Source organism: Sphaeramia orbicularis, chromosome 22 (genome assembly GCF_902148855.1).
Source record: "Sphaeramia orbicularis chromosome 22, fSphaOr1.1, whole genome shotgun sequence".
Lineage (NCBI taxonomy): Eukaryota > Metazoa > Chordata > Actinopteri > Kurtiformes > Apogonidae > Sphaeramia > Sphaeramia orbicularis.
In genome coordinates, this window is record NC_043978.1 from 38524929 (window position 1) to 38549520 (window position 24592).

General features: G+C 35.8%; 1 protein-coding gene across 1 annotated transcript in view; it reads right to left on the bottom strand.

Moving 5' to 3' along the window:
- The window catches only part of sntg2 (syntrophin, gamma 2), a 122654-nt gene that overhangs the window by 30036 nt on the left and 68026 nt on the right, over positions 1–24592 (bottom strand). Inside the window, exons 9-13 of the mRNA XM_030126379.1 lie at positions 23088–23212; positions 13018–13147; positions 10274–10312; positions 8666–8782; positions 211–282 (exon numbers count right to left, since the gene is read on the bottom strand). Coding sequence (XP_029982239.1) covers positions 211–282; positions 8666–8782; positions 10274–10312; positions 13018–13147; positions 23088–23212 — 483 coding nt within the window. The remainder of the gene's footprint in view (positions 1–210; positions 283–8665; positions 8783–10273; positions 10313–13017; positions 13148–23087; positions 23213–24592) is intronic.

The following is a 24592-nucleotide window of genomic DNA, read 5'->3' on the forward strand; positions in this document are numbered from 1 at the left end:
TTGAAAAACATTGTCTCCATATCCCCCCTAGTTTGTTGATGAAAAGTAAGACCCCAGATCTGGAGCGTTCTGTTTAGCAGGCTCCCAGAAACACTACACTGATTGAAAAAGCAGAAAAAAAAATCTACCATCCGCACTGAGATGAAAACTTCACGGATCAAATTCTGAACAGCCCTGATGCACAATCACAGTTCTCTGCTCTTAACTTACCTTGTGAACCTTGAAGAGAACCTCATAGAGGTTATAAGTTGTTTCAGCTTGTCCCCAGTCAGCCGCACTGATCTGAGACATAAACATCAAGAAGTGTGAGATGAGGAGAGAGCACATAAAAACCCGATTTTCTGTACTTGTTAGTAGTACCTCCACGCACAAATAATCAAATGAATGTTGGATTTTGTATTCAGAATACTGAATAGGGAGAAAATACAGATACTCCTACTTGCATTATACATGTAGATACATCAGTGAAAGAAAAACAGATGAATATACTTGAAATAGACAACACATAGCATGTACAGCAGAGATATAAAATTGTGACTATTTTTATACAGCTTGTAATCAATAGAATTTTAAATATTTACCAGCAGTGATGCATGTTCTACACACAGTAGTACATTCTCAAGCAGGTGTGGTCTTTTACTAGAATGACGTGTTTCTTATGCAACTGAATTGATCTATTGCCCTTATTCCCACGCCCCGAGAGTCAAGGATGTGCAAGTTCTAAAGCTGAACCAGGACCAGCTCATTCCACGACTGCACCTACTTTTTTTTCTGAAAGCAAATTGGAAATAAAACACATGGGACCTACGTGTGTTACATCTCAAATTGTCAAGGCATAAGAGGTATAATAAAAGGAAAGGCCATAGATAACATACACCGACATAAGTAACTACATTAGTAACTGAAAATCTGGAAAGCTCTGACTGTTTTATTTTGTCCTTTTTTTGTGAGGAAATGGGGAGGGTCTCTACTACATGTTGACTATTGCCCCATTTCCACTGCGTCTTATCGGCTCGAGTCAACTTGGCCTTTTTGCGTTTCCATTACAAAAAAGGACCTGGAATCTGGTACCCGGTACTACTTTTTTGGTATCTCCTCCGCCGAGGTTCCAGGACTGGGGACCAGATACTAAAATGTGATGTGTAAACACTGCAGACCACTGATTGGTCAGACAGTTGTCTCTGTGACCTGCCGTTTTACAAAAAACAGATGCGGAAGTGGACAGTAAATATAGCGGTACATTAATCCACATGATAACAGCCCAAAACTATGCCATGGTCAGTCAAGGAGATTCAGTCTTTGGTGGCCGACGTAAAAATTCAGACGAGACAACACACAACGAGCGAGTTTATCAGCAACTCTCTGAACAGATGACACGGAAGTAACGCACCACAACGCTATGACGTCCAGGTACTGTAAAGTGGGTAGTATCTTGTAATGGAAACGGTCTCCAGGAATGCAGAGTCGAGCTGGTTCCACGTAGTGGAAACGCGGCATAAAAAAATGTAGGATTAACTGTTTAACTAATAATCTGATGATTGTCACCTGTGTGGAAGAAAGGTTGGAATAAAAACTTTACAAAAGAATGAAAACATTAAGACATGAATAAAAGGTCAGTCATGCACCTGGATGAACGGACAGAGTTGTGTTTATCAGGACTGAACTCAGATAAGGCTGTAGACACTGGAACCAGACAGGAGGTGGTCTCTGTGTTAGAAAAGATGCTTTTGGTCGGTGTTACTGTTACTGGCCACTTGGAACTGTCACACACTCAGAAATAAACTCCACCACCACAGTCAGCTGTTAAGTCTGTCCAATGTGTCAACATGTCCATGTTTACTGAGAGTATTTAATGTGTCGAGCCAATATAGTCACTAATGCTAATGCTAATATTAACGACCAGCTCTTTAAATTACTGTTCTATTTCCACCTGTGTCTGGTTTCAGTCTCTCAGTCTCACTCTGTCTTCATGTTTGAATGCTGTTCCAGCACTGGAAAAGTTCTTATCACAGTCAGAAATATAGCAGCAGGTAGGGTACTTGAACTGTACATATTTTAGAAAATGCTCCATAAGTTTAATATTTGTTAAAAGACTGTTCAAAGACATAACTAGTGAATGGAGGAACCATGGTGTCCTGTTGGGTTTCTGAACTGCAGTTTTGAAGCCAGTATTTTGAAATTTGGCTGTCAGCATCTTGGCTGTTAGGAGTTAGAAGTGACCATATTTGGATACAGCAGCCCAAGGGCTCATAAGTGAGTTAGGTTAGGGATGCGGTAGAACAGTAAACTTCATCAAGCTTTAAGAAACAGTTATTTTACGGACTTGTTTGTGGAACCTCCACAACACAACAGTTAGCAGGTCTGATTAAGAGAGAAAAACTGCATAGATGGACCACCAGAACACTTATTAGTGGGCCCAAATAAACCAGATGGGGACTGGAATGACTCCTGGAAAAAAAACAACAGATTGACTTTGCTTTTTAACAGGAAGTTTGATGTATGTATAAAGCAGCCAAGGCTCTTTGGAGCCAACTGGAACCACTGCCAGTGGTGTTAAGATCATTTTGAGCCAAGGTCCTTGCCCTCTGGTTAAAAGAAAGCAGAAGAGCAGTTATTTACTACAATGAAGACAAATTACTTTGGAAAGAAGTGACATTAGCTGGTACCCTTGGCTATCCTCTGACTGAGACCAAACAGAGAACAGAGTAGCTTCCTGCAACTTCTGCTTCGTCAATGGAGGCAGGATCCATGTTTTTCTCTACAGTAGAGAAAACACCCTTAGATTCTTAAGAAGTGAAACTGACTATATCATTCCATTACAATAGAGGTACTATGCTTTGCAACCACTATGTCCTGAATGCAGTTCTCAAGGTCCTACTGTTACCTGCTTTTCCTCTAACCTCTGCCTACACTCTATAATAAATAACATATATTGATAAGAGTGAAACTTAATTTTGATCAGTGGCTACATTAGTGTGCACACCTCTGCTATTTTGGAAAGAAAGCTGTTGCCCAAAAAAAGTTCAAATGTGATACCTCCACCCAGTTGCACAACACTTTGCCCCTCCTGCTCACTGATACCCTACCTACCCAGGGATTAATTTAGAGTCTTAACTTTCAATCTTTTTAAAAACTTTTCCAAAATGTGTGTAAAAAAAAAAAAAAAAAAACAGAGAAAGGTGCATGTAAAGAACATGTGTATGAAATTAAAAAAGAAGTCAGGTGAATAGTGTTTGAGAAATCACTTGGACAAATTTTCTAAGTTGAAATTTTCCAAAATTTGTTAAAAAATAAAAAAAATAAAGGAAATTCAGTCATCAAACTGTGCACTGCACCTCTCCTTGTGATAAACAACATGTGTCAAATATGAAAAGATTCAGGTGAATAGTGTCTGAGAAATCGGATTTGACAAACATCTTGGATGAATGGACGGACAGACAGACAGAAGGACGGGTAGAGGGATGGATGGACTTCCTGGTATATCTATATACCCCCGGCAGGCAGAGGCTGTAAAAGAAAAAAGAAAGAAAAAAACACCACAGGAACTTCACCTCTTTGCTTCAATACACTTTGGTAAGGCCCCCCAAGAGGACTGTTTGACACCTCCGTACGTTACAATGAAGGCTAAACATGGTGCACTGGTCCCACCCTTACAAAGCACACACTAATTAAAACTGATAAGAGGCCAATCTGTATTTGTTGGTTTCCAGGGTGTGTTTCATTAAACCACATGCCCTGGTGCATATTCAAGCCTTCTGCACCTCAGGGATATTGATTACCACCACATTTCAACCAAACCCAGAGGACAGGGGTGACATTTTACAAGCCACCAGCTGCAGAATGCCTTCCAATTCTGGAACCACAAGTTGAAGAACATATCCTTTTGTAATTAACCCTTTATCAGGCAAGTGACTATTTTTGGTAATTTCCGCATATATTAAAAGACAGTGGCAGCAATAGTTACAGTGAGGACAGTGAGTCAGCAATCTCAGGTCCAATGTGGTCTACAGGGTCTGTAAGGTCCACCTCTGCATAAACAGTGAGTGTACCTGCTTTGTTAGGTACCATGAAGTAATGGTACTAATGTAAGGAATGATGTTCAAAGGGAGAATGTGGATGTGGACAGGGGTCTGGAGCAGCACTTATGCTGGTCTAATGTTCTAAAATACATGCTCCTTTCACCTTACATGTGTTTTTCTTGTATTTTATTTATTTATTTATTTATTTATTTATTTATTTATTTATTGATTGCCACTTACAGGTAAGGAACCAAATATGGTAACTTTATTCATTCATTTTTTTACATAATAACAAATTTTGAAAAATTTCACAAAATTTAATATTTAAGTTTTGTTATGTCTTCCAATAACATGCTAAGGTCGACATTTTCAATTTTAGAGTATTTCTATGAGTGAACTATAAAGGATTAATGCTTTTTGTAATTCCATCAGCTCATCAACAAGTGATTGACCTATTTATAATAAAATAAAACAATACTCTTTATTGCTGCAACTCACCTCCTCTACATTCAGATAAAGTTGACTTCATCTCTTACCTGCTCTAGGGCTAAATTTTAGTCCTTTATGTTACAACATCACTAAAGCTTTAGCAAGCACAACCTAACTTTATAAGAAAGTTGTTTTTTTTTCTTTTTAGTTTTCCGACTTCAGAAAGTGTTTCTGCTACAGAAACATCCTTGCACTTCTTTGCCTGTGGCATGTTGAGTGTAAAGGAGACATTAATGACATTTCTCGGTGCATTTAGGCAAGTTCTTATTGCATATGGTTAATTAAGGCTGCCTTGATGTTTGCAGAAGCCTGGTAGCTCCTTATACTTAATCATTTACTAACAAACTTAAAAATGTACCAAAGGATTTCAGACACTTACACATCAGAACATTGATCACTGAGATTTCTGGATAAAATGCAGCATCATGCACAACTAAACAAACAAATCCCTGTCAATCCCATAGTTCTGTTTGTGCTGTTGTAATGCCCCCAGAAAAAACATACAGCTCTACCCCACATGGGTTAAGGAGAGCACAGACTCAGAGTGTGTGCTTAAAGACTTTCCTTGCCATGGTAACAGCCAGTTGAACTGACCATTTCTAATCTGACACACAGCATCGATGTAGAGCTAGAATTGCCATGGACTATTCGGCCAGTGGAGGAAGTCATTTGTGACCATGTGCTTAAGGCTTAAACAAACTGGAGGATACAAAAATCAAAATGCAGAGAATTAGTTTCCAGCAGGCAATTGATCCATGTTATATATGCTACAGGGGTTACATTAAGCATTCACATTATTCTGATTTTACGGGCAGACTTGGCATAGTAGTCTGGCATAAATCAAATGCTGTCTGAGGAGAAGCTAGCCAATCATTGTGCCCCTGAATTTTAATTAATAGGGAGTCTCTCAGCTCTGTCACACGACTCCTAAAAGACCAATGCTAATCAGCTTACATCCATCTGGAGAAGCCTCACCTGTGACTAACACACTTCTAGGTGTAGTGTCTCTTTGAATTCAGATCAGTGTGTCTTCGTCATTCGTGTGCGATTCCTTGATTTGATCAGATGAAAGGCCAAGGAAAAGATAATGAATTTTGACTTTAGGAAAATGCATTGTCCAACCCTGGCTGTCACTCTTGCCACAAGGTGAAAAGTCTTCAAATGCAGCCTTCAAAATGTTACGCTGTGTGGCCCTCACACAGAGCGATAAGAAACACTCAGGGTTAGATAAGGACCTAAAGACGCATAGGTTTCTACACGGCCTTCACATGAGAACATGACCGAAAACCTGTCATGGACTGGCTGTAAAATATTAACCCACAAAGACCCAAATGAGGTTTTAATAGTTCTGGATTTTTCATTATAGTTTACTTTTATTTTTTTCAATTCTATTATTTTATCATTTTACTATTGTTTTTAAATTCTTCTATTCTATTATTTTTTTCTCCAATTCAGTCAGTTTAAATTAGTTTTTAGATTTTAGAGCAGGTTTGCTAGTTTTTATTAATTTTCAATTTTTTTTAAATGCTTAGTTTTAGTATTTTTTTTTTTTTTTCATATCTTTTGTCTTCCTTGCCGTCGTATTCATAGAAATCCCATACAGGACTCTGCTGCTTTCTCCCAACTTTAGCCTCCCTGTTGCCAGGTAGAGTGGGGACGAGAAGCCGACTCTAAACGACAAGTGACGAGAAGTGTCGGACTGTGAAGTGCCGAATGATACCGCTAGCTAAAATTGCTCAAGCAAAATAAATTGATTTCACATCAATTCGACACTGACAAAGACAAAAGCAAAGGGAATTTTATCCATAATTTTTAGACATTTTTGTAAGTTTTATAAGCACACAATACAGTTTTAGTTAGTTATCATTTTTTCTTTTAATTATAATTTTTATTTATTTCAGTTAACAAAAGTATTTGTTCAATTCTAGTTTTCGTCATTTCATTAGTTTCCATTAACGATAATAACCTTGGACCCAAACAGCCACTGGCGACCAAAACCATCTACTGATCTAAACTGTTTAATACCTGTTGATCCACTAATCCTATCAACACATGTAAGCAATTGGTGTAAAATACAGTTTGTCACCTTTTTATGGCCATCAGATATGACCCATTTGGACGTTCAGAAGCTCCGTAGTGAACGTGGAAACACCGTCATCTTCTACAGCATTGATTCACCAATAAAACCCATGGAATTGGATCAATGACAGTGGATAAAGACACTTGGTTTATGTTCAGTTAATGATAGATTTTGTTGAAAAAGTCATGCTTTCTTCATTTTTCTCCATTTCTGATATTATGACAATCAACTTTAATCTGAGCTTTTATGATCATCTATATGATCTGTAAATTAAATGTGGGAAAATACCTGATTTTCATTGAAAAAATGTAAAATACAGAGGATAACATCACAATAAACAGTGATAAATTACTTAAGAAAGGTTAAATAGAAGGAAAAAATCATTTGGGAACTGCCACAAAAGGAGCACTGGGTCTTTATGGGTTAACACGGCTATCTATCCTTCGGAAATTTCATAAACAAATTTGACGCATAATTGCTTGTCAAACAGTGTTTAAGGCCAACGAAAGACAAGCCACAGCAGACTGAACAACTCATAACATGCCCACTCCACCTTGGCACTGGAAAACCAGTGTCCAGAGAGTAAATATGATTAACCTGCGAGGAACACTTGCCAAATTAAGTAAAAAGATGAAAGAGGCACATTTTGGGCTACAGCGGTTTTTCAAACTAATGGTACAACAGGGTTTAAGATGTATTGCAAGCAGGAAGAGTCTAAAAGGCTACATCTTTTGGCAGTCAGACAGAAAAATATTAAGCTGATGCTAGACTTGTGTGAAACATTAATGCAGCATACCTCTGATTTCTCTCTACTGGAAAGGTATCCCAAAATATGCATTGAGCATTTTAGCTGTTTATAACCCAAAAGTTTTAACGCTGTGGAACTTATGCTCCTGGAAATTAAATAAATTATGAGGTCCTTATTGAATATTTTATAATTATGGTAAAAATGCATTGTTTTATGAGGGACAAAAAAATGACATAATTAGAAATAATTAAAGAGATAAATAAATGCAGAAATAAATGTATAAATAACTAAGTATACTTTTCCACTGACAAACTGGACACAGAAATACGTAAATAAATAAATGTGGAAATACAGAAATACGGAAGCAAATAAATAAATAAATAAATAAATAATGAATAGTGATTTTATATATATATATATATATATATATATATATATATATATAAAATTAGTAAATATATACATTTAAAGATGCATGCATAATTGAGGAAATAAATAAATAAATATTAAAGTATGGTAATAAAGACATAAAACATAAGCAATTAATTATCTATTTATTCATTTGTGCATTTATTTGTTTATTCAAGTATTCATTTAGTTGTTTATACATTTATTTATTCATTTATTTATGCTTATGTCATTTTTTGTCCCTTGTATTGTTTTGGTTGAAAATCATGTAGAAAAATAAAAAAAAAAAAACAATCTAAGCATATGATTGATGGCATATGCATATCAAACCAAAGCTGTAAATATTGAAAACTATTATGCATTCTTCATGTTCTGTCATGCGCTGTCCCTATCGTCACAGCAGGGAACATTTTCTTAGATAGGCAAAGGACAACACAAAGACTATATTTAGTCTGTCATGGTCTTAGCTGATAAAATTAAATATAACAAATTTTTGGATTGCTCATATTTCTCTGCGCCCATCAAAGCCTCTGTGCATAGCTGGAAGTCTTTTAACCAGCACATGGGTGTAAAAGGAGCCTAAAAATTTCAAAATGAAGCAGTTTACTGAAGGCTACAGCTCATGTCTTTTATTTTCATGGCTATACAATGCTTTGATTAGTAAGCAGCAGCAGCATACAAATCACCATATTCTCAAAAAATAAAAAATAAAAAAATATTCAGAAAGGCCCTGGATGGGTTGTTATAAATCCAGGCTACTGATGAATGAATTCTCTCTGTGGGACTTTTTCAATAAACTAAGCGCTTATTCTTTTTCAGAAATTGTATAGAGATGCGACTAAGAACATATTACCCCCTGAAATGATGTCAAGTTTCACTCCGCACCAAAATATACAAATTAAATTTATTCAATAAACTCACCGGGGGAGTCCTGAAGATATAAAAATATGGTCCCCTTAATGCCAGGAACTTGAATGCTGAAATTCGACCAGCAACGCTCGCCTCGGGGCTTTCACATGCCCAACCCATGTGAACAATCTGCAAGAAAAAGCATGGTTAAATTTGCAGTTCTAATTCTAATCTAGAAAAAGTGAAAGACATTTACAGCGTAAACCTGTGTATTCCTCATCAATAGTCCAGTATAAGATGGACTGTCAAAGTGAATGAACTGAACTAGAATGACAGCTGTTCTGTCCTCAGATGTTCAGTTAAATGTAAGTCATTTAAAATGTGTCATTAATAATAATTCAAGTAGTGTTAAAACATAACAGCTGTAGTTAAAAGCACAGAAACTGGTTGATTAATTACGCTTTTGAAATGCCTTTAAGAGTCGTGCTTCGTATTATGGGTTAGAGATGCTTTAACAGTAAACAGTAAAACACATGGTGACAGATCCAGATGTGTTCAAGGATGAAGCTCCATCCCATCTTTAACTTCTCCAACACCATTGACAGGCTGTAAATTGCTGGAAATGTTTGAGAGACTTAAGCTACGTCTGTTTGATAGTTCATTTCGGGCATTCATAGCATATTACATTTATTCTAATAAGGCTAACAATCTATGCTAATATGTGAATGTCTTCATTAGCATATCAATAGTGTTTCACACCTTATGAACGATCATATTAGCATATTAATGATGTGATATATTTATGTTCTCACATGCAATGATGTACATGCATTTCTGTTAGCTAAAAGAGGCTTTTCTTTCTGTTTGGTACAGTTTCACTCATAATAATGTAAAGTGCTTTGGGTGCCTTGAAAAGCGCTATAGGAATCTAACCCATTATTATTATTATTATTATTATTATTATTATTATTATTATTATTATTATTATTAGTTTTCACCTGTCACATGAAGACTGTAAATAAAGGGAGCAAGGTGTTCCATATCCTGGCTCGTGAAAACTGAGTTTGGCCGTTTAACTGCATTAATATACTAGTTGTATAAAACACACAGAACAGTTCAGCAGCATACTACAGCGTTCTACTGCGCTGCTGCAGTCTCAGCTGCATACAACAGCGTACCTTTGATCTCCTTCAGATTGACTTGAGAGGACTCTCAGCCTTCCTCTAAGCAGTGGATCTGTACAGTAGAAGCTGATCTGCTTCCTCTCCTACATTAGCTTTCCAAGTAGATTTAAGTTGATCAATATTTTAACGCTGATCTTCCCTTCTTTTCTTAGACACACCATCTAATTATCATAAGTTGTACTGGTTTAAAGATACTCATCAACAGTTTGACACATTTAAGCTTTGGGAGGACATAATAACAGATGCTTCTATTGAACTGATGCAACTTTATGCAGATGATACACAGATGTCTCTATAAATGTGGCTGGGTTTTTCAGTTTCATCAACTGTCTATTCATAGCTCCATGGCCATCATCTTCTTAGATCTTACATTAAACTGCATATCCATGATGGTGGAGGATTCTAGTTTCACTGGCTGTCAGCATACAGCAGTTGATACTGGCACAGTACTAGTGTGATGAACTGGTATGTTGACTTTGGAACAAAGTCATCTTACCTGATCATCTGAAGAACAGTATTTGTTGATGATCTTTATCTACATGGGAAAGAAAAAGAAAACAGGAATCAATGGCATGCATTTGAAAAACATTATTGTAACAGATATAACTCCAAGTCATCAAGTTGCTATGGCAGTTGCAAGTCTGACCATTATGTTTTAGATTTTTGCGTTAATTTTATGTTACACATCATTATCTAAATATCTGATTTGTTGTAACTAAAGTTGTTTTAGTTAAGTCAAATAAGTATTTTGTACTAAGCTAAATTTATCCTGGTTCAATATAAAGTTCAATATGTCACATGACCCTCGACATGGAAGCGAGGCACAATGCAGGAGAGAAGGGCAGGTCTGGCAGGTCCAAACAGAGAGCATTACAGCCCCTTCTGTTTTCTGTTGGTTTTCCAGGTGAACATGGTAATGACTTTTAATTTATGTTCATAGAAAATGGTTATGTCAGAATTAAATTTAAGTCACACCTTGTTTAATTGTCTTGTTTGTATTTAGTTTTTATGGTGTACCACTGCATTACCCTCTGTGAAGAATAAACTTGTTGTGGGCATCAGTAAGAAGCGTGGACACATTCAATAACCAGCAGTTATAAATATTGTATTACGAATGTCTTTCTACACCCTTAATAGTGCTATGAATCACACTGTTGAGACTTGAGGCTTAAAACACACTCACACATAATTACCTATTACAGTAAGCACAGTTAAAACTATTACAACATGTGTCATCATTCTAGGAATGAAAAACAAAATGAATCATGACTAAAATAATATCACCTGAAATCCTCATAGGCTGCCCAATTGTAAGCATTTTTATGAAACAACACAAATGCTACTGAAACTAACGCTGCAGGCTTCATGTGGTCATGTTCACAAATGACACATGAGGGACCTAGAGTCTATTTAAAGGTCGTAGGTCATTAAAACAAAAGTTCCGCTTTCTCAAAGCCGGCACACAATTACCTCCTGATTGGCCATTTAGCAATCACACTCCACGTCCGTAATTAGGTGATGCAGGCATGAATTAATCACACATTTAAGAAAAAAAAAAGAAAGACAGCTGTGCAATTGACGAGTTTGGGCATACAGTATGTCTGTACTCTCACCAAAAAATGCCTCACATCATCAGCGGGATAATCAAAGTGAAATAGGAGGAAATGAGAGAGAGAAGTGAACATGCAGAATGACTACTTAGCAGTCATTAATTAGGTATGAGAGAGCCTCTTTTTTGTCAGCGGAGAAGAGGAAGAGGTGCCACTGTGACTCAATGAGTGCTCGTCAGGCAGGGTTATGCTGTAGTCTGTGTGAGTTGGCTCCAAAAAGTCAAAAGGAAAACTGCTGTGGGCAAAACACATGTATTATAAATTTCAATGTTGTCTTTATTAAGATGGAGTTATCAATTCCAAAGGACCACAATTTGGTAAGAGGAAAATATTAGAGACTGATATTTAAGTGATTTTAGGAGTGATTAGTCTGCTCTGTGAGAACATATATAAAAATATAACTGTCAGATTAGATCCATTACCACATTTAATAAACAAAAACCATTACCCTTAAATTAATGGCTGACATGACTGAATGCTTCCAAAAATGCTAGTACATATTGTACAAGTTATTAATATACTTCATGTATATTTGATATCTTAGATGACCTAAATTATCCACTCCCAAAGCGTAGTAGAACATAATATCTAAAAGGTGTTATCCTAGTTGATATCAATTTCTGTCGAGAACTGCATGTTTTGAATGTTTGCGTAAAGCTTCAAAAATTGATAAACATTAAATAAAGCATGGTGATTATATCTGGCTTGTTGTTTTAAAAAATAAGTCATCATTGTGGTGATGTATACAATGGTAAAGAGTCATCAATGTGTTACTATGGCAACCTGTCCATGTGTTACCACATTCTCATGTCAATAAAACACAGACTTCTCAATATTTTACTCTAAAATTTATTTTCAGCATAGTTGAATATAATATCTAAAAGGTTTCGTCCTACTTGATATCAATTTCTGTCAAGAACCGCATGTTTTGAATGTTTGCGTAAACCTTAAAAAAAATGATCTGTTTCAAGTCCACCTGTCACTGAGCAGTAATTTGACATTTTTCAGCTAAAAATGTTATCTCCCGAAAATGTTGTTGAACATAATGTTAAAGTGCTTATAAATACCTACTCAAATATGTATAATACATGCATAAAAGTTACTCTGCTTACATGACAGACTATTGAAGACGGAATGTGTCCACGAGTTACTGCATGATCGGACCCATATGCAAAAATGAGCTTTTTTCATAAATTACAGATAATGCAAATGTTTGTCATTAAAACAAAAAAAAAAAAAAAAAAGGGAAAGACTGGTCCGAATAGTAAGAGTTCTTAATTAATTTTGTTCGGACCAGTCTTTCCCACTTTTTTTTTTTTAGATCTCTAGATTTTTTTCCTTTTAAATTAAATTAAGTTTCCAAGCAGAGAACCCTAAGTGGAATCCAACAAGTGCAATCATGGTCTTATAGTACAGGCTTGGCACTGACAGTGAAAGGCATATATGAGGTAAAAGTTTTAACAGATACTGGTTTCATCACGTCAACTTGACACCATTGAAGTTTCACATATTTAAAATGTTCAAACAAATCAGTAAACCACAGAATTTCTTTGCAGGTCATGTCATTTTTTTTTAATAAAGACTCACAGTATGATCCAATCAAGTCAGTGATGTAAAGAAATGAACTTACATTCTCCTGTGTCAGATCATTGATATTTGTAGATATTGCTTGGAGCCAGTCTGTGCTTTCTGCTGCAGTGCAAAATTGAAGAATATTGGTGCTGGCTCCATCCAAGGCAAAGACTTCAAAACAGTTCGACCTGAAGGAGTGCAGAGGTCAGAAATAGAACAAGACTGATCCACAAGATAGAGAGCCACGTTACACAAACTGAAGCTGGGGCATTACTTTTACAAAGGTAAGAGCTGCATGGAAGCCTTACACTGAGCTTTTCTCAGAAGCAGGATGGTTAATGACACATGATTGTTCATCTGCCCATCCTTTGTGTAACTACTGCTCCAATCACAGACTATAAAAGAAGCTTGGTGTTGTCAGTAGTTATTATTGAAAGCTATAGACGTCGAAAAATGGATCTCCAGCTGCGTCTCATTTGGCTGCATTTCAGGAAATGCCACTAAAACACACTCATGACATCTCTTTCTTAAACACTCTGAAGTGCACAAAAAAGATTCAGATTCAGAAAATTTTATTTATTCCATATGGATAATTCATTTACAGCTTACCACAGTCATCAGCCCACATCCAAAGTGCAATGTGACAAACATAAATCAGTGTACAAATACAAGATCATTGGAAGCAACTACAAATAAATGCATTAAATAATCAGCAATAAATAATCAACAAATACCAATGCAGGTTAAAAGACTAACAGACCCTGTTGGTTCTGCTTACATAAAAAAATCTCATATAAAATGACTAAAATAATAAAATAAAATGACCTGAGGCAACAATTGCAATATTTGGCATTACATCACATTCTTTTCATTTTAACAAAAAATCTAATTAACTTCACCACTCTTCTAGCTCGTAGACTAATACTACTAAAATGGAAAGATAAACAACCTCCAACATTCAAATCTTGGTTTCTAGATCTTTTACATCATTTAACACTGGAAAAAATCAGATATTCTATAAGAGGATGTGCCAATAAGCTTTTCAGTACCTGCCAACCTGTTCTGCATCACATAAAAAAGGTAGATCCCTCATTTATTCCACAATAGTCTTATTAAGTCTGTGACTAATATCTGTATTCCTTATTTATTTATTATTTTTATTGTCAATTATCCTTGTTTTTTTTGGTGCAACAGGGTGGGAATGTTCATGGGTTTGGGTTTAAAAACAAAAAAAGAACAATGACTGTATTATATTTTTTCTGTGACTTGATATGTAATAAAAAACACTTTGAGCAAAATGACTATAATTACCAAGATCAATAACAAACCAAATGACAGATCTGAAGAGAGTCCTATGTGTGTCCTCTTTATACTTCATACACTTAATAAGCATCAAAATGACATAACTTGCACTTCAGGTTGATCGGTGCAAAGTATTTACACGAAGAGCTTAGGTTTTCGTTAATTCAAAGTTCTTGGCATCATTTGGGTTCATTTTGTAGTTTCTGTAATCCTGCTGGAGTTCACTGGGGTCATTCCTTTAGCATCACTTTTAATTGTCTCTGTTGATGGGGTGCTGATGAGGTCATCTAAGATAAATCACACTTATTAGCCTCATGTGATACTTCGGGGTGTTTAATTTCAGTGCATTTGCATGCTCGTGACACTTTTTAGCCTTATCGTCAACAGCATTCAAGAATAATCGTCAAATAATTTCCAAAATATTTCCGCATAATGGCTAGAAACGCTGATGCAGGAGGAGTGTGTGTCATATTATAGAAGGCTGGAGGAACAGAAGGTGGTGAAGACGAGCAGAAAGGAGAAGCAGTGGATGTATGAGGTCAAGGCCGATGAATACAAAGAGGAAGCAGAAGGCATCAAATGTGCAATGTGAGAATGGAAATCCTCTAAGACAGCTCCTAAACCAAACACTTCTTCCACTCTCAAACACACAGCAAGTCCTCTATGTTAGATGTTACAAAGTCAGCATTCCTAACAAATCCTCTGGTGAGCATGACTTTCATACTGTATCTGCAATAGGCTTGTTAAAATCTTATGTTCCGCTGCCTGTGTACTGACCCAGTGGCTCTCCGGGGGTGATTTTCAGTCAACTTAAATACAGTTTTTTGGTTTAACAAGGGTGCAAATTCAGTGTGCGTGACTCAAATTAGCTTACTGCTGTGATTTATACAACTGTAAAGCGCCCCGAACGGATGGTCAGAATGTTTTAGAATGATTTGTCATGCAGAACCAGCAGTATATGACAACACCTAAAAATCTACGACAATGCACAATATACTGTGTTTTGAATTTAGAGCAGGGGTGTCAAATTCAGTCAGCTTAGTATGATCTGAAGTGGGCCGGATGAGTGAAATAATAATATTAATCACATTATGAAAATGTTTACAACTACAAAGTTTCCTTTAAAATGTGAGTAACATGAACAACCTGAAATGTCTTTAAAAAAAGAAAAAAATAAGAGCAGTTTTTACAATATAATGCCTCAGTTTACGAAGAGACTTTAAAATATCCAAGCACCTTATGTAGTTGGACTACACCTACTTTTCGAACCACCATAGATCACTTAAATAACTGTTACACTTAAATCACTGTTACACTTTATATCACTGCCCTGAAATATGTAAATACAACCAGAAGTCTTTATTTACAGTAATGTACAGGAAGCTCTTTTAGCGGTAGTTCTTTAGTTATTTAGCAAGTGTGTTTTAGAGTATATATACTAACCTTAATGTTAACCTGGTACTAACCTACTGTTGTGTTGTGTTTTGGTCTGTCTGTATTTCTGTCTTCTTGTGCTGTATGTCAAGCTGCTGAATACATGAATTTCCCTCAGGATTAATAAAGTATCTATCTATCTATCTATCTATCTATCTATCTATCTATCTATCTATCTATCTATCTATCTATCTATCTATCTATCTATCTATCTATCTATCTATCTACCTACACATGTGCATTACAAGTTACAGATCACAGTGGATCTACAAATACACAAAACATTTAGTAACTTCCAAAATATTGTTAAAATTACACTGACTTCTCTTAAGACATTTCAGGTTGTTCATATTTATTTAGATAATTCACATTTTGTGTGAAAGGATAGTTGGTAAATGTAAACATTTTCATGTAATTTTACTTTTTTACACTAAAACAAATTATTATTTATAGGTTATTATGTTATTTTACTGGTCTCATCCACTTTAGATAGTGGTCTCCCTGTGAAACCTGAACTAAAATGATTTTAACATCCTTGATTGTTAATATCTTCATTGTAATTTTTGCATTTCACAAATTCATCCCATGGGCCAGATTGGACCGTCTGGTGGGTTGCTTTTGGCCCACAGGCCTTATGTTTGGCCCCCGTGATTTAGAGGAACACAAAAAAACCCAAAAAAAAACAAGTGGTGCCAGGCACAACAAACCCCGCCCCTTGCATGTATTGTAGCTTATTTTTTTGGCATTGATCCAGCTGATGTCATCATGTCTATGCATGGGCTGATGTCAGCATATTAATTGCCTGTATATATGTGCCAAGTTTGAAGTAAATTGAAACAAAATGTATGTTTTTTATAGAAATTTGACATTTCATCCATTATAAGTAAATAGGAGAAGAAAAAAAGATTTAAAAATTCATTAAAAAAAATTTAACTTTAACCTACTTTTCCCAAAATATAATGACATCTATTCTGGATCACTGGCAATCTATAAACTCAATTTGGTATGAATTCAACCAACAGTTTTGCTGCTACAGACATGTGAAATTTCACCCATTATAAGAAAATGGGGGGGGGGGGATTTAAAAAATTCATAAAAAATTGGAACCTTGACCTATTTTTCCCAAAATGTAATCACATCTGTTCTGGGTCACTGGCAATCTATAAACTCAATTTGGTATGAATTCAGTCGATAGTTTTGCTGCTAGAGTGTTAACAAACAAACAAACTGAACCAAAAACAATATCCCTTGCGTCCCCTTCGGGGGACGGGGTAAAAAAAAACAACACACACACAAAAAAACTGTGCACATCTGGGACTAATGGAAGAAGTGAAATGGAGGATGAAAGTGGAATGAATGAGGAAGTCCAAAAAGAGATTAATCAAAGTAATGGACAGCTGGCGGATCACTGTCAGAAAAACACAACCCTGTCAGAAGGCGCTGAGAAGCCTTTCCACCTTCACTGAGCAGGACAGAAATCCTCACTGAGACATAGGATCTGTGGGGAGCCTGATTCTCTCATACATCTGCACCGTTCCCAACGGCACAAATTATTGTGGCTTGCCTGCTGACTAGGCAATAATAAATCTAAGGAGACAAACAAGAGATATATTATCCACTCACCACAGAGGACGATACATAAAAAATATGAGGAAGCAGAGAGTTTTTGAGAGGAATGCAGTTATTAGTTATAGAGTGAATGAGTGTGAAAATGTGGCATGTCTACTGATTAGCGAGGCGGGAAAATAGTCAAGCTTTGGGGCATTCCGTTTCCAGCATAATTAATGCGAGGAACGTGTTTGCTTTTGATTTCCTGCTAAGAAATGCATAGATGTGGGCTGAACTTTGAATCCCTGACACTAATCATACCAATAGCACAAAGCTGAACGAAAAACAGAGGGATGCATCATCAAATTGTGATATATTCTTTTAAATAGAGTAATTTGTGTAGAATTAATGGCGATACTGAATGTAAATGAATGCAGTGTTGGATTAGGAAAGCTGAAGTAGGCAAATCTGTGTTAATTCTCAAGGTTTGCTTCGACGCATTCATTTCGACAACTTCAACAAAAGGCTAAGAGGAGCTCGCTGTCAGACTGAGGGGCTGGTCTGACACCTCAGGCTTGCCAGGAAAATTGTGTCCAAAGAAGGAAACATGGTGTGCTGGCTGCTGCCTCTGTAATCCATGTGGCATTGTTTTTTTGGGTTGTTTTGTTTTGTCCTAAACATGAGAATCATTCCCCAGGTCCCCAATGAAGTTGATTAAATGTGATTAATCAAAAGTCAAATACTGCAAATCCCAGTGTCTTTCCATGGATGAGTTTAAGTGCATATATATAGTCAGCTTCAGACTATAGAGTCGACACCAACATTACATGAGTGTATGTGGCATGAATTAAATGTGCACTTCCTTTAATGGATTATGGCAACACACTGATGAAAAATAAATTAAAGAATTCTTATGTAACTCTTTGATGTTGTGGCTGTAGCTCTTGGACTGCTCATTACATGTGCTTCCAAAGTAAAGGGAACACATGGCAAAAAAGAAAAAGAAAAGCAAAACACCTGCTTTGAAATCTGCTCAAAATAACACAAGCATCGTGAACTTCCATAGCAACTGTATATACTGTATGTTTAGCACATGTTTTAGTCATTTACACACCATTAATGAATGATGCCAATATTCGTTTTCTATTACAAAAAAAATTTAAAAAAAAAAGTATGAGTCTAGAAAAACATAATCTAAACAGTGTTTTGTTTTTTTTTTAAAAATCTGTTTGACATTTTTTGTTGAACACATACAAATCATAAATTTAGTAAATGTAACCCCCTTACCCCACCCCCACCCCATGATCCCAGATCCTCTAAAGCACAGGTGTCAAACATGCGGCCTGGGGGCCAAATCCAGCCCGCCAAAGGGTCCAATCTGGCCCCCTTGGATGAATTTGTGAAATGCAAAAATTATAATGAAGATATTAACAGTAAAAGATGTGAAAATCATTTTAGGTCATTTCAATCTGAAGTGGGTCAGGCCAGTAAAATACTGTCATAATAACCTATAAATAATGAAAAACGCAAATTTTTGTCTTTTTTTTTGTGTAAAATAAACTAAAATTACACAAAAATGTTTATATTTACAGACTATCCTTTTATAAAAATGTAAATAACCTGAACAAATATGAACAATATGAAATTTCTTAAGAGACGTATGTAGAATTCTACCAATATTCTGCCTGTTACTAAATATTCTGTGTATTTGTAGATCCACTGTGACCTCAAAGTTGTGACGCACATGTATAAATGATAAACTAAGGCGTAATATTGTTAAAATTGCACTTATTTTTCCTTCAAATTTTCAGGTTGTTCATATTTGTTCATGTTATGTTCAACTACAGTTCGTAGATATAAACATTTTCATTACAGAATTTTACTTTTTTCACTCAAAAACGTAGAGAAAACTTTGGTGTTGACATTATTTATAAGTTCTTATCCTATTATTTATCTTATTTTACTGGTCCGGCTCACTTTAGATCATATTAGGCTGAATGTGGCCCCTGAAAGAAAATGAGTTTGACACCCCTGCTCTAAAGGACAAGAGAACACAAAATACAAAGGAAACAGTAAATAGGTAATCGATAAATAAAAATAAAATTGTTCTAGACGCTGATATAACACCTTGTCCACTTAATGCCATCTTTGGAGTCCCCCTGAATTATCCTAAGTTCACCACACACAAACTAAATGTGTTAGCATTTGCTTCTTTGATTGCCCGTAGATGTATCCTCCTTCTTTGGAAGTCGCCTAAACTTTCAGCAGAACACACCTGGATAACGGACGTAATGTTGTTCTTAAAACTGGAAAAGATCAAATTTTCTCTCAGAGGATCAGCTGAGAACTTTGACATTACATGTAAACCTTTCCTCTCTTACTTTGATAAAACATTTACAGAAAACATAACAGAATAGAATAGCTATAACACTTGTAATTTAGTGAATGTGTACCAATGTGGGTGGGTGGGTGAGTGGGGGGGTTACTACTTTTCTCCTTTTCTTTTTTTTGAGTTATATTTTTCTTTGTTGTTAGGCGTTTTTCTGGAAAACTGGAAAATTGGACATGCTTATACCTGTGCTGAGAGGATTTGTATACTGAAAATGTATCCTAATAGAAATATTCAAAAAATAAATAAATAAAATAAGAATTAAATCAAAAAGGAAAAAAAAATGGTGAAATGAAATAAATAAACACAGCATTGGTTTAAGTTGCCAGTCTTCATCTAAATATGTAGAAATATACAAATATACTCTACTAGTCCCAGTTTATAGTGTTTTGTTTTAACCACATATTTCAGATGATCAGTCCTTTTAGATGTTTTCTGATGATCCGAGTGCGAGTCGATCAGTCAAATGTCATCTGTTTAACCCCGCTAACATCCACATTGATCTGCTCTGTATTTGTGCATTGTGATGTACTCATGTGATCCATATTTGGTGAAATAAACTCTGATATCGACTCGCTCTCTGCCTCTGGGGATCCTTATTGATTGAACTCTGTTTCTGATACAACTCTGGCTTATTAGCTTTACTGTGACCACTGCGCTTTCTTCAATACTATATACTCACATTTAGCAGTCACTTAACCGTTTGATTGGTCTTCAGATTTGGCTAAATTACTTTCACTTCAAAAAGTCAAAACCAGTTCTTTACTGAGGTGTTTGCTCATTTGGACCGTGAACAGATGAGCTCTTTTACTGTGGACCGAGACTGGACGAGTAAATAAAATACACAACTTCCACCAAAGGATCACATAAATAACCAGATTTAATCTTTAATAGTTTTATTGCATCTCACTTCATCACACTTTTCACATTTAAGTGTATTATCTGTATCAAAAAAATGGTACGAGTCTGATGAATAGTAGCCTCATACTCTTTTCATCCATTATTTTCTTATTTCATTTATAGGAGAAAATGTTCTGCAGCATTTTTAACCTTAGTATTAAACAAAGGCACTTTTCAAAAGTTATATTCTGTTATTTTTTCCATTTAAAGGCTACACAGTGGTAAAAAAGGCCCTGCACCAACGTGGGCCTTGTACAGTTTCTCAGTATCAAATGGTCCCCTGAGTTTTCTTTATTTTATATATTTTCAATGTTCTGTTGTAAAATATGGGTTTATGAAAGTTACAGATCATTTCATTCTGTTTTTATTTACTTTTTACACAGCATCTGAACTTTTTTGGAATTGGGGTTGTACAATACTCTAAATGTACAAGGGTTAATATCAGCAGACTTGACCTGGAAATAATTAACAGATAAGTTTGAGGCTGCTGAGAAAATGTCTTGCGGCTGATCACGGCCTTTAACCCCAGTTTGGATGGAGGACATTTGTCAGAGTTATTGGATTTTTGAATGTTTTCTTATCTGTGGCAGCTGTATGGGATTTAAAATTGGATAATGGCAAAATAAGGTCGACAAATGTACACAAACAACTGAAAAAATGTGTTTCATTAACTCTGCAGTGCATAGGTTCATTTTGTCTTAACCACTATTATTGCATTTGCAATTCTCCAGCTAGACTCACCGTAAAGAGACAGAAATGAGGAAATTTGAGGTTTCATTGACCAAACACACTCCAACCAAATATACACATGATATAACACTTGAACTTTTAGTATATTCTGTAATAAAACATGTCGTGTGTAAGACTGATGAAGACTTTACGGGTCTGTCAGGTATTAACAGGCAAACCACAAGGTAATACAGAAGGAGTGACTAAACAGAAAAACAAACTAAAATGTATATACACACATATAAAACCATATATATTTTTTATAACCTTTTGTAATTGTATCTGTGTTTTCCAGTTGTATTTTACTGTTCTTTGTGAGGCACTTTTTGACTTTTCTTGTCTGTGAAAGGTGCTGTATAAATAAACTCTGCTTGCTTACTTATACAGGGTTCCTACACGTTTGAAATTTCAAAATTCCGTACTTTTTCCAGATGTTTTGGTAAAAAAAAATTCCAACCAGCCAACCAGTCTATATATTTGGGATTTATGAGCCAATCACACTGGTCTACAAGGAAAATGCTTCCAGAATAAAAGTAATGAAATTTTACCGCATGAGAGTCACTGATAAAGAAAAATCAAGTCAAAAATGCTGGTTGGCTGAACTTTCCAAGATACAGCCTTGGGTCAAAATGTGAAACTCAAGAATTAATGAGAGAATGGGTTTGACTCAAAAGGAATATTTGTCTCAGAGCTACAAGATCTACTTCAAAACACTGTCTGCACATTGGAATACATTCACTTTACAGGTTCTATTTAGTGGAAGATTTATAAAACTATTATATAAATGTACATAAACCAATATATATGTGTAATAACACTTAATCATATACCTTGAAAACATCAGCAAACCAGCACTTTTGTCATTTATTTTCCAATTAATCTTATTAAAATACGTAACATTAGGCACATTTAATGTCTGAAGCAGATCATTTCTAAAAAATTGTAGACCAGTGTCAGAGAATTTCCATCGACCCATTATGAGTTCTGCCAACGATCATACAAGGCATGTTGAATAGCTCGCTCACCAACAGTGTGTGGACATCACCTGTCCGTCAAAGCAGCAGTGAAACCTGACGACACCTGGGCGGGCCTTGAAATGGGTTGGAGGAAGATAAGAGCAGAAGGCTGTACATTCAACTTGTCAATCTGCCCAAATGTTTTCTGGGATGTGTAGCCTACTGTATGTGTTCTCATACAAACATTTTAGGTGCGCTGGCAAGTGCTTTAAAAAACAGATTGATCCATTTCTTTTTTTTTAGATATTCACAATTTTTTGTTTTAGAAAATAGAACAGTGGTAACAGTCTTGGAAACATGAATATTTTTCCATACATTTGTTTCCATTTTCCATACTTTTCCAGACCTGGAGATTTATAAAATCAGATTCCATACTTTTCCATACTTGCGTAGGAACCCTGCTTATGATACCTATTCTTAGTGGATATATAAGGTTTACACTATATGCTTGACACTATTCAATTTCTGTAAAGTAATCCCTGCTTTTCTTGGAGTTAATATTTTGTGTGAGTTTGGAAATAGAAAATGCTGACTGAAAAATGTTTAAAGGGAAAACTACAGTGCACAAGAAAATCAATATAAAAAGGACAGACATAATAACCAAATGCATTTACAAGTTCGACCAGTGTTCTCGCAGTCACACTTCCTGAGCCTCACAGCTGCGTTGACCTTTTAAGCCGTTTATGCCTGTGCATAGATATTGGCATTAACATCCTCTCGCCTAAATGAAAAGTGCTTGCTAAGCCAACAACTGTGCTCAGTGAACTGTGCACCTTAGAGGTGAATTATATCATGCCGGATTACCCTTACCTTAATTTATCTGTGCCCGTTTTGTATCTGGAGACTCTGGCCATCAACAAGGGCAGGCAGACGGCATCCAGCCAGCGTTTCTCGTACTTTGGTTCATTAGCTGAGGGCGAAGGGGGTGATGGGGCCTGTGTGGAATACATGGAGAATGCAATGAGCTTCCTGCTTCCCTCGCCAAGTCCTTTTGATCATTAAGGATGTGGCCTGGATGCAACACTCGCACCATTTACATGCACAAAGATTTCCTTTCTTGACCTGGGTTAGTAATCTGTACATGGTTGAAATCTAAAAATAACACACTCTGATACTGAGACAATGTTTTCAGGATAACACCAGCATGTTGACTCAATGCCACTGATTCATTTGATTCATATCATTCATCTATATTCACAAACACATACATATGTATGCAGAGGAATATGATTGATATGGCCAAATAAGTGCATTTTCTGTGTATAATACTGAAACCGCAAAGGCAAAGAAGTGAATTATCCCATTATTTACACATGATCTTTGTCTACAGGGTGGGGAAGCAAAATTTTCAATATTTTGAGGCAGGAATTGAAAGACAGTGTATGACCAACTAGTTTATTGAAAGTCATGAGAATTTATTTGCCACAAGAAAATTTACATAATAGAAAATGTTTTTATTCTGTGTGTCCTCCTTCTTTCTCAATAACTGCCTTCACATGCTTCCTGAAACTTGCGCAAGTGTTCCTCAAATATTCGGGTGACAACTTCTCCCATTCTTCTTTAACAGTATCTTCCAGACTTTCTCGTAATAGTTTTGCTCATAGTCATTCTCTTCTTTCCATTATAAACAGTCTTTATGGACACTCCAACTATTTTTGAAATCTCCTTTGGTGTGAGGAGTGCATTCAGCAAATCACACACTCTTTGATGTTTGCTTTCCTGATTACTCATATGGGCAAAAGTTTCTGAAAAGGTATGGATAATAATGTTAGGTATGATTATGACATCAATATATGTAATTGACGTAGTGCCTGCTGAGAAAAAACAACTAAATGTTCATTGTAAATTTTGCTTCCCCACCCTGTATATAGAAAATCCTTTCACAAGTCAAGAAAGTTCCAGGACTACATGAATATAAAGACTATAAACCAGAGGAGGGGATGTCATCATAACTGTCTCTGAGGATGTGTGTACATTTTCAATATGATTATTTTCATCTCTTTTAATGATTTTTAACTGTACTTTTAAAGGTTAAAAAGGAGACAATAATCGTTGGGTGTTGGTAATGTATCATACCAGGCCAATATGCAATTTCCCATAACATTTTTATACTAATAAATAAATGTGTAAATGATGTCTCATTATTATTATTATTATTATTATTATTATTATTATTATTATTATTACCTGTTGCCATTAACCACTGTTCATATTTAAGTAGGGGAACACCAGAAGGGATGGGACTTCACTTCTATAATTGCATCATACAGTGTGTGTGCGTGTGTGTGTGTAAAAACAAAACGACTTGGGTTACA